General features: G+C 38.9%; 1 protein-coding gene across 1 annotated transcript in view; it reads left to right on the forward strand.

Annotated features, from left to right (window-relative positions):
• PDE9A (phosphodiesterase 9A) overlaps positions 1-19,987 on the forward strand; it is a 173,031-nt gene that overhangs the window by 29,723 nt on the left and 123,321 nt on the right. Inside the window, exons 3-4 of the mRNA XM_036747416.1 lie at positions 957-1,034; positions 13,713-13,756. Coding sequence (XP_036603311.1) covers positions 957-1,034; positions 13,713-13,756 — 122 coding nt within the window. The remainder of the gene's footprint in view (positions 1-956; positions 1,035-13,712; positions 13,757-19,987) is intronic.

Raw genomic sequence — 19,987 nt, forward strand, 5'->3', positions numbered from 1 at the left:
TCTCAGGGTAACTGTTGGTTTTAATTTTCCTATTAGTTTTTGTTTCTCCACTCAATATTTCAGATCTTATCCTTGAAAAAGAGGCATTATCTGATTATTTGTGTCATTTCCCCCACAATTTCATTCATAGTTTAAACACAATATTTCAGTAGCTATAAAGGACTTGTTATGTGCAAGGCACTGAAACCAATACAAAGCTAAATAAAATGTGATGTTCCTCTCATCCTGGAGCCGACAATCTAATATGAGATATGTACACAAATAAATGTAATACAAATGCAAATAAAACCACCATAAAGAACAACGATCAGATCGGGGCAGATTATTTCTTCCTGGGGGAAGAAAAGCATCCCAGTACACATAATTTGTGAGATTTCTTGCACTGATTAAATTATAACAACAGTACTTTTGAGGTCAGGAGTTAACCTTATCTGTTTTTTTAAAAAGGGCTCAAACTCTTTTCTCTCACACATATATTCCCCCATCTAATTATCATTTTAATTTACTTGTCATAATTATGATATTTACTTCTGAAGTTAACAAAATAAATTTAATGTTCAATTATTTGAAATTTTATAGTATTCACTTACCTATATAAAGATATAGTAAAATTATTTTACCATGGATGCAATTATAATTTTTAATGGTTCTCTTTTGTCAAATGGTATCTTTTCATATCCTCTATTGTTTAATCACTATTCTTATTTCAGTACTCTAGAATTTATAAATTTTGAGAATAGAGACCATGGTGTGTTTCTCTATGAATCTCCCTCGGCGTCTAGAATTGTTCTATAATAGTATCTGATTAATAAATGTTCAATTGAATGGATAACCATATCTTGAGCTTAATGTGGCCATATTTCCTCTAAGTCGCAAAAGTCTTTTACATGATGTATTATGTTTCACAGATCTACGAAAACTGAGGTTTGAAAAAATGTCTTGAATATATCTTTCAGGAATACAACAATCTCGCTTTTGACCATAGATGATGCTATGGTCTCTATCGATCCAACAATGCCAGCAAATTCAGAAAGGTAAGAATATTTCCTTTTTTATCACATTTTGTGACCTGACACAGTGCTCTGTAATAAAGAACACTCACCCCAAGCATTTTCTTTTTAAAATGTTTTATTGAGTTTTTTTGTGCCTTCATATCACCTTCATTTCCAAATATATTCTCTGCCTAGTACCCAGCAAGGCATTTCTTATAACAAAAAGTAAAAAGAAAGAGAGATAAAAGCAATTCAACAAACTTACCAACATATCAACTGAATCTGACAGCCATATCAATTGAATCTGACAGTACATGCAATGTTCCACACTTCCAAATACCAAATTTTGGAGAAAACAGAGATACACTTTCTTATCTTTTCTTAACAGACAAATTTGGCCGTCCCAAATATTTAACATTTAGTAGTTTTTAAACTTGAAGGAATAATTTGCTTGAAGCAAGCTCAGATCAGACACCATATTTTCACAACATATTATATTATTTACTTTGTAGCAGTATAGAAAATAATTCTTAATAGACTTCCTTTAAGCAGTAAATTCCACTAATTAATTTGTTTTTTTTTTATGGGAGAATGGAAAGCAATCAGGGTTAAGTGACTTGCCCAAGGTCACAGAGATAGTAAGTGTGTCAAGTGTCTGAGGCCACATTTCAATTCAGGTCCTCCTGACTCCAGGGCCAGTGCTCTACTCACTCTGCCACCTAGCTGTCCCTTTATTTAAGTTTTAAAAAAAACTGAACTAGTTCCTCTAACTTTCCCTTATATGACATGGTTTTTTTAATTTATTTTTTATTTTTAGTTTACAACACTCAGTTCCGCAAGTTTTTGAGTTCCAAATTTTCTCTCCTCTCTCCTCCTCCCTTGCCCCCAAGACAACATGTAATCCAATATAGGTTCTACATATACCTTCACATTGAACTTATTTACATAATAGTCCAGTTGTAAGGAAGAATTATAACCAATGGAATGAATCATGAGAAAGAAGAAACAAAACCCAAAAAAAAAGAAGGGGGGAAAAAGGGAGCAAATAGTTTGCCTCAATCTGCATTCATACTCCATAATTCTTTCTACGGATGTGCATCACTTTTTCCATCATGAGTCTTTTAAAGCTGTCTTTGAACCTTGCATTAATGAGAAGAGCCAAGTCTATAATAGTTAGTCCTTACAGATACCATGTGTCTGTAGTTGTGTATAATGTTCTCCTGGTTCTGCTCCCCTCATTCAACATCAGTTCATATAGGTCTTTCCAGGTTATAATGAAGTCCATCTGCTCCCCATTTCTTATTGCACAGTAGTATTCCATTACATTCATATACCACAATTTGTTTAGCTATTCTCCAATTGATGGGCATCCCCTTGATTTCCAATTCTTTGCCACCACAAAAAGAGCTGCTATAAATATTTTGTACATACAGGTCCACTTGCCACTTGTATGATCTCTTTGGGATACAGCCCTAGAAGTGGTACTGCTGGGTCAAAGGGTATGAACATTTTTATAGCCCTTTGGGCATAGTTCTAAATTGCTCTCCAGAATGGCTGGATCAGTTCATAACTCCACCAATAATGTAACAGTGTTCCAATTTTCTCACATCCTCTCCAGCATTTATCGTTTTCCTGTTTTGTGTGACATGGTTTTTAATCCTCTCATCACCCTGCTTATTATGCTCTGGATATGTTAGAGTTTCTCAGTGTCCCTCTTAAGGTATAGTGTCTAGAACTCAAAAACCTTGTTCCTAATGTGGTCTATACTTTCTTCTCATCTATTCTCCAACGCTCGCCTATATACATACACTGACCTACAGAAAGTCTATCCACTCATCATTCTTCAAAACCAATGAAAATTGACCTTTTCGTCATCCTACATGAGTTCCCTTTGCTGTGAACTCTTTTAGAATTAGTGTTTTAGCAATTAATGTGCCATCTTTTACCACTCTGTGATCTCTCCTGTTGTCTTGAACTGTTATTTAGATCTTTTAGTGCTATTTAACTGTTTTGCTCATAGTATCTCCCTAAATAAATTATAGCTTCCTTTAAGGTAAGGATTGCATTTTTAAATACCTGCCCATGCTCCTATGACACCCAGCACTGTAGTTAGCTAATAATAGCTGATTGATAAGTATTTGTGCTCAGGGTTCAATTTGGTCTGTCTCTCAACAAAATAGAAACTTCTGTGAGGGCATAAGACCATAATATTATTGTCCTGAGTGAATGAATGAAGCATTTAATAAGCACTTAACCTCTGGGTTAAATATTAGGAATACAAAAAACAAAAGGAAGGACAACCCCTGGTACTTTTTGTGTATCCCTTTAGAACCTGCATTATGTTATACTCCCAATAAAAGGGGAGAAGGGAAGGCAATTGGGGTTAAGTGACTTGCCCAAGGTCACACAACTGGTAAGTGTGTCAAGTGCCTGAGGCTGGATTTGAGGTGGGATGCCCAAAAATCGGTTGATAAGGTTGATTAGAGTTAAATTAAGTGACCACAACCCACACAGATAACAAAGTGTGCCCTAATTCCCCCTGGATTGGCTCCCAGGATGCTTCTTTCTGTAAAGAGGGGGGCAGGATGGTTCAGTGCAAAGGATACTGTCTCTGAAGTCGGAAGATCTGTGTTTAAATCCTGCCTCTGATGTTTATTACCTGGGTATCAGTAAGTCTCCATAGGCCTCAAGTTCTCCATCTGTAGTCATTGTTCTTCAGTCATTTCAGTCCTGTCTGAATTTTTGTGACCCCATTTGGGGTTTTCTTAACAAAGATACTGGAATGGTTTGCCATTTCCTTCTCCAGCTCATTTTATAGATGAGGAAACTGAGGCAAACAGCAGTAAGTGACCTGCCTAGGGTCACACAGCTAGGAAGTATCTGAGGCTAGGTTAGAACTCAGGAAGATGTCTTCCTGACTTCATGCCTGGCACTCTCTCCACTGTGCTGCCTAGCTGCCCTCATCTGCCCTCATCTGAAAAACTAAGGAATTGGTCTCTGAGATTCCTTCTAGTTCTAGATAAACAGCAAGTGACTCTGCTGCCTGTTAGATCTTTCCTACACACATACACATCTCCATAGAGTTTTGCTCTGATTCTCAGATGACATTAAAGTTAGGAATATTCTTCCATCATACCCTGTAAGGACACAGGGCCACCACACACAATAAAATAGGGCCCCAAGCAACACTGTATCCTACCATCTCCTTGTGCTAGTATCATATATCTCTCCTCCCTTTCTCAGTCCAACTCCTTGAAAAAGTTTTCTACAATCTCCTACTCCTCCTTGTAACAATGCTGCTTGCCACTGCTGTGGCTGTGTAAGACCAGTAACACCAGCATACAGGAGGGCTGCTAGCGCAGGTCTTTGATCTCCTTTTCTAAGGAAAGAAACTTTAAGGGGTTTACAATCTTACTTTGATTAAACATACATATATCATTCACCTAGTTCAGGGAAAAAAGTCAGCACCTGGAACTTCAGAGAAAACACAAACAGAAATTACAAGCGGAAATTATATAAACAGAGCAAACAACACAAATCAGCACACAGGCTTCTAGCTGTCTGTCCAAGACAGTACATATATAGTGATCAGAGAGAGAAGCACCAACATTTGGATTTTTCAAAGCCAGGGGGCACCGTAATGGCTACCCAGAGTCTCTTCTAGTCAAATCACAAGACACTGTTCCAGTGAGTGAGCTCCAAGCAAAATGCTAACCTCAGAGTATATATACCCTTTTTCAGGGCCCAAGGGCTTCACACCTCTCGTGAGCTAATTAGCAAAAGGGTGTGGGCCTTCCTACAAACAAAGACAAGACTCAATCAAAGGTACTTGATTGCCTTAGTGCTGAGAAGCACTCCAAAAGAAAAAACAGTAAAAAGTCTCACTTTGCTTGCCCTTATACTCCTTACTCACTTCCCATCTTTTTACAAGCTTGCTTTGACTTCATCAGCCAACTGAAACTATTCTCTCCAAAGTTAGCATTTTTCTCTTAATTGTTCTATCTGCTGGTCTTTTCTCCTAATTCTTCTCAACCTATTTGCTACCTTTAATTCTGTTGATTATCTTCTCCTGGATACTCTTTTCTCTGAGTTTTTGTGACACTACTCTCTTCTAGTTCACTTCCTTCCTGTCTGACTAGACTCGTTTGCTGGCTCATCATCTACATCACACCCCCTTCTGTGGATGCTCCCCAAGGTTCTGTCCTGGGCCCTCTGCTCTTCTCCCTGTATACATACCCCTTCTCTTGGTAACCTCATTAGTTGCCATGCCTATAATCTGTATGCAGATAACTCCCAGATCTACAAATTCAGCCTCAATCTCTTCCCCAAGGTTCAGTCCTATATCACAAATTGCCCATTGAACTCTTCAAATTGAATGTCCAAGAGACATCTTAAACCCAACATGTTTAAAACTGAACTAGTTATCTTTCTCCTTAAATTCTCCCTTCTTCTTCTGTCAAAGACATCACTATTCTTCCAGCCTCTCAATTTTGTAACCTCAACATTATCCTTAATTCCTCACTCTTCTTCACCTACCTCATATCCATTAGCCACCAAATCTTGCTTTTTCTACTTTCATGACATGTCTTGGATTCTACCCCTTCTCTCCACTCACACAGCTACTACCTATGTTCAGACCTTCATCACTTTTGACCTAGAGTTTGCATAATCTACCAATATTATTTTCATGTGAGTGGCATTCTAGCATTCTAGCAAACAGTTCTAGCAAAGCACGGATTGGCTGTCTTGAAAGGTTGGCCTATGTTGCTAAAAATCCTGAGAATCATATTTCTTCTCAGCTCAGGAAGAGAGGAAGATATCTTGGGACTGAAATTTGAGGGAGGAGGTTTTTGTTTTTGTTTTTGTTTTTTTGCTAAAGTGGGAGTTTAAATCTTCTGGAGAAAAAAAGAATGTTAGTTACTGTATTTGATTACTAACTATCTGACACAGCCTTTTCTAGAGATTCTTTAGTAGAAGGCTCTGGAGATTATATTCAAATCAGATAATATAGAACCATATTAGCTCTGATACCTTAATTAGGTAAGAATTTGTCTCAATCCATCAATTGCTCAAACTGCCTTAGACTAAGTAGAAGTCTCTGAAAGCCTTTGGATAAAGTAAACTAATGCCAGACAGGAAATTGTTCCAATGGGCTGGGAAATTTGGTCACAACTCCAGGAATTATCTACAAATAAACAAACAAGTTCAATAGAGGAAGAAATTCCAGAAATGGGAATTGTAGCATTTTGCTTTCCAGCACACCTCCAAGGAGCAAAAGTCATCAGAGAATGAGATCTTGAGGCAGTTCATCAGCTTTACTGGCTGCTCTGAGTACTCCTCCATGGTGAGGGAAGTCACCAGAAAAGGTCAGCTTTTTACTTCAGTCTCCTGATGCCTATCAATCTATAGAATTTGTACATATATACATATATTTATATTACATATAACATTTATACTTATATATAATACATACACATTCCATAAGTTAGTGATAAAGAGAGATATAAATGTAAAGTTAATTAGAAAGTCCAAACTTTGCCTAAATATAAAGGAATATTCTAAACTTCAGGCTTAGAGAAATGGTGATTTAACTCATGGTATTTTGCCTAAAACATGCTCCCTAAAATTGAAGAAGAAAACATATGGACATTAGGAGCCATTATATTGCTCTCCAGGATTTAAATTATTGTAAACGGTTTTTACATATTTTATTAACTTATTAACTTATTCATTATTTATGAAATTATCCTATTTATTAGTTACTTATGGAGTATATATTTTACATGTAGTCCCCTTGAACTCTTTCTTGCATTAGAACATATGTTCATTGTGAGTAAGAATTGCTTAATTCTTTGTACTTTTATTTCCATTGCTTAACATAATACCTGGCATACAGTCAGTGCTTAATACATATTTGTTGACTGATTAATTGATTTTTTTCCCAACGATCCGTATCTGAGGTTGTGTCTTGGGACCTATCAGGGATCAAGAAAAGGATAGAATGAATTCTCAGAGGGGATGGGTTGATCACTGTGGTTCCTTCTTACTCTGAATTTCTGCGATTCTGTGAGTAGCTTTAAATTTCCCGGTTGAGCCATCACAAGTAAAAGGCATGTTACTAAACTCTAGAATCAGTGTGAGAGAAAAATACGTTGTGAGGTCTCATCCAGTACCTAATCACAGTTCTATCAGGATCTATAAATTAACACAATATGTAATTGAGACAGAATAGCAAAATCTCAAATAGACCTGATATGATTGATATTGATCATTGATATGGCTATTCCTTACAATATTGCAAATCACAACCCATCTTCCCCTGCCTCCCCTATACAATTCTTGTTTAAGTCCTCTCCTGAGCATATACTCTGCTGACCTCCATTACTTTCTTCTGATATCCCATTGATACCGGTGGAGAACATGAGCTGTCCAGTGGTTATTCCTCACTCTTCCCACATGACTGACCCATCTTCTTTTTCGCCCATACGTTTATTTGATGATATACTTTACTCCAGTTCTTCATAGTCCCTTATTTATTCTGTGTTGCAGCCTACTCACACCCACTCTGGGCCTCTACATTTGCCTTCTGGGTGATATCCATTTTCAATTCTTCAGAAACTACAGAATTCTATGACTCACAGTCTTATGACACTACCACCAGAATATTGATATTAAAAATGAGTGTTTGTTTCTAGAAGATGTTTGGCATTTCTAAAGGAGCCTCACAATTTCCCAGAGTCAATCCAGCTTGTTCTCTTCCTCTGGTTTCATTTTGAGCCCAAATTGGAGACATATATATATATATATATATATATATATATATATATATATATATATTATATATATATATATATATATATATAATGAGTTACCTCTATAAGTGGTTCAACAAACTGCATGTCATAATTCTGGAAATAGACATTGTTCGTGTCTTTCAGTATCCTCAAAAATTTAGGTTAATCTTTTTTTTTAATCTGCATTTTTTTCTCCTGCATATATGGTTAGGCCAAACTTTCATAGTCCACAAAAAAAAGAGCAATGGGAACAGCTCCCCTCCCCCCAGACCACCAGTCCTGCTTCCACTTGTAGCCCCTGTATCCATCCATCATCGAGGGGAACAACTTATGTGGAAAAGGTCTCTCATTCCACTAACCACTACAATCAGCTGCCACCTACAGGTAGGTAAATCCAACAGGACTGGGACTAGCAGCAATAGCCTAGACCACTCCCTATAGACATTGGTCCTGGGAACAACCTCGTAAAGATGTCACATGGCAGTTGCCTCTACAGACATTGTACACTCTACCTCCTCAGCAGCCCCAGCTACTGAAGAGCTATAATAGAAATTGCTTACCACCCAAGTCCTTGGCATTGTCAAGTGTTCTGCAGAGGTAGTTTAAACAATGGAAATGACATTTTAAAAAGAAGCATTATTGGGGCAGCTAGGTGGCACAGTGAGTAGAGTACCGGCCCTGGAGTCAGGAGGACCTGAGCTCAAATCCAGCCTTAGACACTTGACACACATACTAGCTGTGTGACCTTGGGCAAGTCACTTAATCCCAATTGCCCTGACTTCCCCCTTTCAAAAAAAAAAGAGAGATAGAGAAAAAAAGAAGCATTATTATCTATTTTGCTGGAAAGGGGAACAAGAAACCTCATGCACAAGGAGAAGAAAATTGTTGTGCCATCTTTATTGCATTGCAGCTGGAAAATCTTCTCCCACCCATCTTTCCACAATTCTTTCTCCCTGTTCCTTGCCGTTGTTCCTGACTGCAGTTCCATGGCTCCTTGAGCTCTTGAGTCATGGTCCTAGAGCTACTTCTGGATGATTCCATTTCCACAAAGCAATATTCCAAAGTACCATCCTCAGCTGCTGCTGCTTTCTCTCTCTGAAGCTTCTAGGCACTGTTTCTCTATTGTTTCTGTGGTGCTATTTGCTGAAGTTTCCAGGTTCTGTCCTTGCCACTGCTTTTACTGCTTTGGGGAAGTTACCATTCTCCTACCATAAAATGTCCAAGGCCACATGCTTTAGGCCTAGTCAATTAATTTTCAGTTGTTTGTTTTTTTAATCTATCTAGTGGCTCCACCTAGCTGGTCAATAAAAGAGCCACTGAGCTACTGTAAGTTTTTATTTCTTATCCCCTCTTAATTAAATATAATCAGCCTTTAATCTTAGCTGACTCAAAGTGAGGGAATTCCTTTTACCTCTTCCTATCCCAGGATGCAGGTGGCATACCCCTCGTATGGTTAGCTTCTCTGGGTGGGGGACAGAGAGGGATTTGCTGGGAAATGAACATAATATCAAAGCAAAAGAAATCAATTTTTAAAATTTAAATACATGGATATAATATAAAAGTACTGCAAAGCTAAGTGGAAAATATACTGGAATTCTAAATAAACAGCAAGAAAAAAAACCGGAAAACAGCAAAATTCCCCTTGAAGTAAACAGTTTGCCCTGTGAAGGGAGGAAAGCAGAAACCTTTTCTCAGGAACTCATCCTTGGTGTGTTCATATGTTAATCAACTACTCTGCCAAATTTGTTTCACATAGTAGACATGAATAAATGCTTTTTGAATTAACTAGGAATAAAAACAGATAAGGAGAGATAGTTCCTACTCTCAAGAGGCTTATACTCTAAGGAAGAGACAACACATAAAATCTATAAGAGATGGAAGGGCTAGAAAATCCCTAGAGCACAGGGGCAGGGTGGGTGGCAAGACCCAGGGGTCTTTAAGTTCCATCTATAGTTCAGATAACAATGCTAGAAGCAGGGTAGATGGTAAGGTCTAAACTTAGGATGCCTGGAAGTAATAGAGTTGGTTAATTCCATCTCATCCAAGTCAAGTATCCAAATGGATTAAGAAATGGGGTGGCTTGGCCAGAGAAGAGTTGACATGAAGAGGGGTCCTCCTGTATCCCTGACACCCTAGATGGTACATGCTATTTCATGACTATAGATAACTCCCAGTGATGAAATTCTCTCTGCCAGATTCTCTCTACTCATAGTCTTGGAGTTGCTAAGTGACAAGTGATTTGTCTTGGGCCACAGAGCCAGTATGTTTCAAAAGCAGGACTTGAATCCAGGTCTTCTGCTTTTCAAGGCAAGCTCCCTCTCCACTACTCCACATTGCCTCTCAAGCATTCTTATTTTCCCCAGCCCCAGTGAGGGAGATTAACCAAGCATTCCCGAAGGTCTCTTCCATCATTCTTATTTAAGGGACAGATGTCATTTTGCCACTATGGTTTCATTTCTTGGAGACATGAAGGCTCATTAGTCTTTGAGCCTCCTATAACAACACATATACATCTGGAAAGTGTTATAATTTAAGCCATTATCAGATAACACTTTACTTAACAGCTTAGCTAGGATTAGGAGGAAAGGGGCATAGGTATTTGATGTGGGGGACTAGGAAAAGGAAAGAGGTGCATTTTTTAAAGTGTTATGTATAAGGGCATGGTAAAGAGAGTTCATACTTCTTGTGTTATTTACCACTTCTGGGTTCCTGTTTGGAGCATTCCTGGTGACCTATTATAACGGAATTTTTAAAAATTTACTCATTCTTCAAGCCTTACATCCTGAATCAGGACCGAATCAGGCTCTGAGCACTTGTAAAGAGAAAACTGGGTCTTGGTTGCTCTGTATTCTCTGAGACCTTGTTAGTGCTTTCTCTATGTATTGAGTGTTGTGTTCTTCAGGGATCACAGGGGCCACACCAACCAAAGAGCAGCAAAGTCATTGAGACTGATCTAGAGAATGGCTACTCAATGCCCTCATGGACTTTCCAGGCTCCAGTATCAAATGTGGGTTTAGACAGTACGGCTGTAGAGTTGTTGCTCCAGTAGACAGTTACTGGACGTAGCCCATCAGCTAGCTGGAAGACTCTGTACAGGTTCAGAGGGACAGAGTTGCCAGCCTGCACAAGGGACTTTTAGTCTAGGATCCTGAGCTGGAACTATAGCATCTAAATCCCCCATCCTTTTCTAGGGCCAAAGTGATTGAGCTGCAAGTTCATCCCCGTTCCACAGTTTTGGCCATGGTTACTTGCCTAGGGTCTGAATTCATTATCTCGGGATCAAAAATTGACTCCTTAGATTTCCCAGACAAGTTAAACCAGGTTGAGGGTAACTGACAGGCTTCAGCCTTGGTGTGTTAGAGAGATGTCTACCCCAAGTGTGTAAAGACCTCCCCCGGTGGAATGAATAGATGAGAACAATTTGTTCCAAAGGCCGTGGAGGCAGCTGAAGCAGGCAATCTGGAACACTTAGAGTTCGGTCAGACATCAAAGACACCAAGGTCATCCACTGCATCCTGGGCTGTCACCAGTTGCCCTGACTTTTTTCTTGCCACTGTACTTCAATGAGTCTGGAAGAGAGAAGCTAATGCCTTTGTGCAACTCCACCTAATTTAAATCCAATTCACACACAAGTTAAGACATCACCCCATGATGTCACTGGTCCTCTTTGAAAACGAAGGACTAAGATTGAACTCATTCTGGTATTCTTCTTAGATCATAGATAGAGTCCTTGTGGAGAGAGTTGGGATGTACTGCTTCCCCTACTCCTCCATCTTTGCTGGCTTTGTAATCTTGAATAGTTATAGTGCAGTGGTCATTCCCTGAAAAGTTTATGGGAGGTTGGCAATTTAACTGCTATTTTCTAATGAGTTAGTAGGCAGAGTTTGAGTTTAATTTATCTATGAGAAGTCTGTGTGGACAAAGAGTTTAACTATTATTTAAAAAGAGGTTGAACTTTAATTATTTTAGAGAAATTGAATTTTAACTCTCTTCTATTAAAAAAAAAAATTTTGAGTTTTTACTATGAACTCTAAAGAGATTTAGCTGTTGCCTGTGCATAGACTGTTTTCCTGTCATTTCTAGAGATTAGTTGTGAGGTAACAGGAAGAAAGAATTTATTTCATAAGGTGATTGAATTTACCTTTATGTTATCGATAAATAGACTATTCTTCCTCTTTATGAAAGACTGGCTGCTCTCTGGAAAGTCTGAATGGTGAAACTGTATTTCAGAAGTGAAATAAAGAGTAATAATGACTGTTAGTGGTGACGTGAGATGTGATCTATCTCACAGATAAATATTACAAATAATTATTTATGTCTTTGTATTGTTGGCTGCCTTATTAATAAATTGCATAACTATTAACTTTGAATTTTATTTAAGCCCTAAGAGATCAGGGTCAGCTAGGTATGGCAGTGGGTAGAGTGCCAGGCCTGGAGTCAGGAAGACTCATCTTCTTGTGTTCAAATACAGTTTCAGATACTAGCTGTAGAACACTGAGCAAGTACTTAACCCTGTTTCCCTCTGTTCCTCATCTATAAATTAAGCTGGAGAACAAAATGGCAAACTACTCCAGCATCTTTGCAAAGAAAATTGCAAATGGGGTCACAAAGGGTCATATATGACTGAAATGACTGAACAAAAGTTGAGAGGTTTTGACAAATACAGAGAACTGAGCATTCTACTTATATGAAAATAGGTTTCCCTAGTTTGCTAAATAAGCAATATTTACTTAACTGAAGTGGGGACTCTGAGCTAACTGATTAATGAGAAAGAGGTTGTACTTTTATTGATTAAGAAATATTCAAATAAGGGATGATATCTACAAATAAAATTTAGATGTGAGAGAGGAATATATTGGGAGCAAAAAGGGAGAGATAGAATGGAGTAAATTATCTCACATAAAAGTAACAAGACAAAGCTGTTGTAATGGAAGGGAAGAGGGGGTAGGTGAAAGGGAATGAGTGAATCTTGCTTTCATCAGATTTGGCCTAAGGAGGGAATAACATACACACTCAATTGGGTATCTTACCCTACAAGAAAATAGGGGGGAAGGGGATAAGAGGGGGGAACAATAGAAGGGAGAGCAGATTGGGAGAGCAGATAGTCAAAAGCAAACACTTTTGAAAAAGGACAGGGTCAAAGGAGAAAATTGAATAAAGGGGGACAGGATAGGATGGAGGGAAATACAGTTAGTCTTTCACAACATGACTATCATGGAAGTGTTTTGCATAACGATACATGTATAACCTATATTGAATTGCTTTCCTTCTCAAGGAGGGTGGGTGGGGAGGGAAGAAGGGAGAGAATTTAGAACTCAAAGTTTTAAAAACAAATATAAAAAAAATTGTTTTTATATGCAACTGAGATATAAGATATACAGACAATGGGGTATAGAAAGCTATCTTGCCCTACAAGAAAGTAAGGGAAAAGGGGATGGGGCAGGGAGTAGAGTGATAGAAGAGAGGGCAGACTGGGGAAAGGTGCAATCAGACTACATGCCATCTTAGGGCGGGTAGAGATGGGGAGAAAATTTGTAACCCAAAATCCTATGAAAATGAATGTTGAAAACTAAAAATAAATTTAAAAAATTAAATAAAAAAGAAAGAGAAATATTTAAATATACCCCAGATTACCTTAGAACTTGGGATGATAACAAGTCAAGTAAAAGCCCTGAGGTACATTTGAGTGTGGTTAGTTCTAAAATTGGTACATTTGTTTTATTGGTCAGTTATGAGTTTCATGAATTATCACAGTTATTATTTTAAAAGCATTTAGAATTCAGCCACAGAAGAGATCCAGAACTTCCAAAGCAACTTATTTCTCAATCTGTTGAATTTTAACTGGCTCTAAGTTCATATCTCTTTTACTCAACATAAGATAAGATATTATGAGTCAATAAAAAAGGAACTATGTTCTCTTTTACAGCACTCCTTACAAAGTGAGACCGGTGGCCATCAAACAATTCTCTGGTAAGATCCTATTTTCATTTTTTGAAAGGGCTTGAATAATCTCCCTCTATTGGATATATTCTTTCAGATAAGCATTTAAATACAGACATGTGCCTATGGAAGCTTTTGATATGTGAAATATATAAATAAAAATATTCTATAGACAAATCAACAACCAACACTGACAAATGACAGGATTTGATCAAAAGATGATTTAACCAGTGAGCTTTTAGATATGTTGATGATGAATTTGTACATGAAGATCTTAAATTATTTGTTATTTTATATACTTAGTTTTTATGTGTCCATGATACCATTTATGTAGATAATCCTTGTAAGAGAAATGGAAGTCTTTCTAAGCCTTCTCATTCTATGTGGTCTTTGTACATGTTTTCACATAAACCCCATATGAAGTTTTTATCCACTACCATTAAAGTCTTCCTTCTCTTCTTTTAATACCTCACAGATACAAATACAGCACTTTGGTTGGTCATCTTTTGCTCTCATTCTCACAACATGAATGAAATCAATCAACCAAAGAGTAAGCATTAAGCACTTAATAAATTACTTATTACTTTGCTAATATCTGGAAATTCAAAGACAAAAGTGAAACAGTCACTTGCCCTAAAGGAGCTGACATTATAATTGAGGAGACATGTACAAGACACACAAATCATATACTAAGTAACCTGGAAGGGAAAGACACTAGTCGGTAAGGGGATGATGAAAAGCCTCATGCAGAAAGTGGTTCTTAGGCAGAATCTTGAAGTAAGCCAGGAGTTCCAAGCAGCAAGGGTATGCATGTGAAGAAAGCATTCTAAGCCCAAAGGACATCCAATGCCAAGGCACAGAAATAGGAAATGGACATTAAATTGGGAGGAATAGCAAGTAGGCTAGTCTCACTTTGGAGGAGATGTGTAAGTAGGCTGAAGAGGTAGAAAACAGCCAGGTTTAAAAAGATTTAAATGATAGAGGAGTTTGTTTGAGCTTACAATGTACCAAGCACTTTGCTAAACCCTGAGAACACAAATTCAAAAGGATAGTCCTTGCCCTCAGGAAGCTTATATTCAGGGGTGTACTGGAGCCAGTTCATACCAACTTGTAAAAGCCAATTGTTAGATTTTCAGTCTGCGGATCTTTACGTTGGAAACTGGCAAATAGCAGAAATTAGAACTTGATTTATTGAAATCCAATGATAATAGACATAATAGTCAACTATAGAAAAATAGGTGACTGTTCAACCCTACATCTTCTGTTCAGTACAACTTTTCCCAGCAAGCCACTGCTTTTCAAAAGTGCTGTAATGAACAGCTGCTTGGGGCACTTGGAGGTCCAGATGCCTAACAGTAGCACCCTTTGGTGAGATTCTACTCAGTCGGGTCATTATGGTCAGAAATCCCTAGAAACACTGGCCTTGCAGGATCATAAAGGCCTAAGAAGAGAGGATGATGAAGGGATGCCATACTCCTTCCCAGATAAAAGCTCCAGACTAGTCTCAGCCACTGGAATAGAGAAACAAGCAGTGGTGAGGTCAATAACCTCATACTCCCCACCTCCATCCAGCTCCTGCCCCCCATCCTCCCACCTGAACAAGCTGTTCCACAATAGTGGTGAGGTCAGATCAGCTTTAGGAATGGATGTGATGGTTTTGTTCAGCTCTCTGTAGTCTGCTATAAGCTATCAGGCACTATCTGCTTTCCCTCAGGGACAACACAAGGTGCCTGTAAGGTGAGCTGGTATAATAAAGCATTCCAACTTCCTTCATCTCTATCATTAGAGAAGAAATTTCTTTCACCCTTGATATTCTTTGGTGTTAATTACAATTCAAGTGACTCTAAGGATTTCCACTTGCCTCTACCCAGAGCAACATGCGTAGAGGCTGCTGAAAGGGCTCACATGTATTTTGACTCCCCAAAATATGTGATATACCTTCCCCCTGTAGTCTGCCCTTGATCTGTGAGCCAGGGGTTTTAGGGGCTCTCTCTGACTTGGGTGGGACCCAAGGGCTCCTAGTGCCGTGGTACAGATTTTCCCTATATAGTTTTGCTAACACCCACATGGACTTGCAATCAATTGCTTTCTTATCAACCTCATATTTCAGGAGTCACACCTATGATAGAGGGTATCACTGTCTCAGTGGTGTAGTGGATAAAGTGTCAAGCCTAGAGTCAGGAGGACTCCTCTTACTGAGTTTAAATCTGGCCTCAGACATTTACTAGCTGTATGACCCTGGGCAAGTCACTTAACCTTGTTTGCCTCAGTTTCCTCAGCTGTTAAATGAGCTGAAGAAGGAAATAGCAAACCACTCCAGTAAGTTTGCCAAGAAAACCCCAATTGGGGTCACTGAGAGTCAAACACAACTGCAATGACTCCACAACAATAATCATTGTCTTCTGCTCACCTGGCAGGATGGTGGGCTCTATGACTTTTCTGCCATTATCAATGTACCTATTCACATTGACAGCAGCATTTTCCCATGCCGCAGCTGTCTCAACTTAAATTTCACCAATTGATCAGTCCACACCTGTATAATTATGTGGCAAAGGATGCCAAAGGCTGAAATCTGAAGCAATTCTGATGGGACTCTACCTAGAAGGTGGCATCTAATTGTCCCTGAGCCCAGCTATAGCAGGCTGCAGCAGAACCCACATAAACCCAAATGATCAAACCCCTTTCCTTTAGGAATTTTACCCCCTTCCTTGAAGATTACCCACTGGGGAGCTACCTACAATGAAAACGTGAATAACTCCTATCTAAGGTACCTAAAAAGGCACTAAGGGTCCCTATCTGGAGGCTTCGGTAAATTTATCAGACTATAAAATTCAGTCATCAGATTGTTCTTCAAGCCTATGAAAAGAGCTGTGTAGAGTATTTGTTGTGCAGAGCTGTATAGAGCATTGGCTCCATTCAACCACACCTTAAAGAACTTTACCATTTCTTCAGGTGTCTATTTGAATTTTTCATGAAATTTCTCACGTTCCTTCACTATGAAAGTGCATGCACTTCTTGCTTCCTCAATGCAGGGAATCAGCCTCCTACTGAGCATTAATAAAGCGATCCTTTTTCACCACTAGTGGGAGTTCCCAAGTCTCTTCCTCACTTCCATTCTCATTCTCTTGCCTCATGGCTCCAATCTCAATGGAATGCAGTGGAACTGGAACCTCTGGAATAGAGACCATGTGGTGGGTGGTTCCTAACTGTGGCCTATTGTCGAGGTTTAGGGGTGCTAGGGACCCCAAAATATCAACATGCCAGGTCCTGCTTGAATGAGTTAGACCCAAGCCCAAAGAAAAACAAAGTTTATTAAAGATTTGCCATATTGGATACACTCTTAAGAAATCTCACCAATTTGTGACACTTGTATTGACAAGCGGGCCAGAACAGTCTTAGCCAGACTGAGTCTGAGCTAGATTGAATCTGAGTACCTTCGTGGAAGCAAGATGAGACTTATATACAAAAAGATTGTGGGAGGGATCTGGGGTGGTCAAGTAGTCTGGGGTGATAGGAGAAGGGGTTTAGGGAGGGTCTTGCTGGGACTGGGGTGAGGTCAGACTCCAGGAATGGGATTAAAGGTAGGAATTAGCTGAAGGCTACCTGGAGATGACAGACAATGGAGGGCTAGGCTAGTTTAAGGGTATAAGTATTTTGATAGGATCAAGGGTGGGAAGTAGCTGGACAAATGGAGGGCCAGGCTAGGTTAAGAGTAAAAGAGATTTGGGCCTAAGGATAATGAAAGGTTTATGGCTCAGGCAAATGCCTCATCAAGTGGGAAGATTGAAGGAGAGCTCTAGGGGGTTCCCAGATTCTATACCCCATCACTATCACCAGCTCCATTATTTACCCCTCACCTTTCATTGCCCAGTCCCTAAAGCTGAGGTCTCTATTTCTATTTGCCAAGTGAACTGGGCCAGTTCAATTTTCAGTTTTACTACGTTGCAGTCTAACTTCTGCAGGATGGTCAGTAACGTTGAGGAAATGTTGGATGTCACACTTCTTTGTCTTCCCAGACAACCTCCTCCAGAACATACTGTTCTGTGTAAATGGGAGCCTGCTCCTTGTCCCAGAGAAAGGATTGGACATATATAATCAGAGAGGCTCCTGCAATAGGATGCCATGTAGCGTTCCGCTATTTAATCACCCAACCCTCCATATTTGCTATTCTCTTGCCCCAACTTAACTACTATATGAGCTATGAGGCCATATCAGCTCATCCCAATTGCTGTCTATGGCAAATGCTGGAGGTGAGTCTAATGCTAGCATCCTGTTAGTTCAAGTTCAATTCTGGGATGAAATAAGCCACTAGACAGTCATTGGGCATAACAAAAGGATCAAGTTTATTTTGTCCTGAAATAGCAAGGATATGAAAAAAGATACAGTGGCACTTAGTTTCTCTGGACACAGTTTCCCCCTTCCCCCACCTTTTCTCCATGGAAATGCATCTGGTCAGCAGAGCAAAGTCTAGTGACTGACTTACCTGGTTTCCACACATTTGCAAGTTAACAAAGCCCTGACTCCACATGAGTAAGACTTGTTCTGCCCTCACATGATCAGGAAGGTTTATCAAGGGAGGCAGGGGCCATTCAGGTCCCAGGAAAAGTTTGGCTGGCTTTTAGGGGAAATTAATCTCAGTTTTAGGGGAAGGAACACTGGTCCTATCATACCAACTTAATAGATTCCCTGAAAATTTCAATGGACCAAATAGAAGTTAATGACTCCTTCAAACAGTAAGAAATATTAAAACAAAATGAAAAAAATAATAGTGCAAGGTATTTCTTGTTATAAACAACTAACCTGGGGCAGGGGGAACTAAATTGGAAAACAGATCAAGGGAAGAATTTGAGAATCATTGGTTTACCTGAAACCCATGATCAAATATGAGTCTGGGCATCATATTTTAAGAAATCATAGGAGATAGGAAAGAGAAATCATAAGGGATTTATTAAAGTTCAACTGTTTATATTCCCACATGGAAAGATAATATTTGTAACTCATGAGACCTTTTTCAGTATCAGGTAATTGGAGGGAAGATATATATATATATATGAAGGGAGAGAGAAAAAGAGAGAGAGACAAAGAGAGACAGAGAAAGACAGAGAGAGATAGAGGCAGATAGACAGACAGACGGGGGCACAGGGTGAGTTGAATATGAAGAGATGATATCTAAAAAATAAAATTAAGGGGTAAGAGAGGAAAGTACTGAGAGGAGAAAGGGAGAGGAAGAATGAGATAAATCATCTCACATAAAAGAGGCAAGAAAAAGCTTTTACAATGGAGGGGAAGAAGGAGAGGTGAGAAGCAATGAGTGAACCTTACTCATGTCGGATTTGACTTAAGGAGGGAATAACATATACACTCAATTGGATATGAAAATCTATCTTGCCCTACAGGAAAGTAGGAGGGAAGGGGATAAGAGAGAGGGTGGATGACAGAAGGGAGGGCAAATGGGAGGAGCAAACACTTTTGAGGAAGGACAGGGTCAAAGGAGAGAATAGAATAACTCGGGGGCAGGACAGGATAGAGGGATATACAGTTAGTCTTTCACAACATGACTATTATGGAAGTGTTTTGTATGACTACACATGTATAACCTGTGTTGAATTACTTGCCTTCTCAGTGAGAGTGGGTAGGGAGGGAGGAAGGGAGAGAATGTGAACTCAAAGTTTTAAAAACAAATGTTAAAAATTGTTTTTACATGCAACTGGGAAATATGATATACAGGCAATGGGGTATACAAATCTATCTTCCCCTACAGGAAAATAGAAGGGAAGGGAATAAGAGAAGGTGGGGGAGGTGATAGAAGGGAGGGCAGACTAGGGGAAGGGGTAATCAGAATGCATGCTGTCTTGGGGTAGGGGAAGCAAAGAGATGGGAAGAAACTTGTGGAAATTAATCTTGTGGAAGTTAATGTTGAAAACTAAATTAATAATAAATAATAAATTAATAATAAATTTATAAATTAATTTTAAAAAGCATTTTTAAAAAAGATATCATAGGAGAAAAACTGCCCTGACATATTAGAACAAGTAGGCAAAGTGAAAATAGAAAGTTATCTCCTGAAGCCCCAAAATAAAAACTCCCAGGAACATAATAACCAAAATAAAAGTCTTCCAGGTCAAAAGAAAAGTAAAGCAGGCAGCCAGAAAGAAAGAGTTCAAGGACTGAGGAATCAGTTAGGATCACACAGGATTCAACAGCATTCCTGATGAAAAGACCAGAGCTGAGTAGAAACTGAATACAAATATAACAATCAAG

The sequence above is a fragment of the Trichosurus vulpecula genome, chromosome 2 (assembly GCF_011100635.1).
Source record: "Trichosurus vulpecula isolate mTriVul1 chromosome 2, mTriVul1.pri, whole genome shotgun sequence".
Taxonomy (NCBI): domain Eukaryota; kingdom Metazoa; phylum Chordata; class Mammalia; order Diprotodontia; family Phalangeridae; genus Trichosurus; species Trichosurus vulpecula.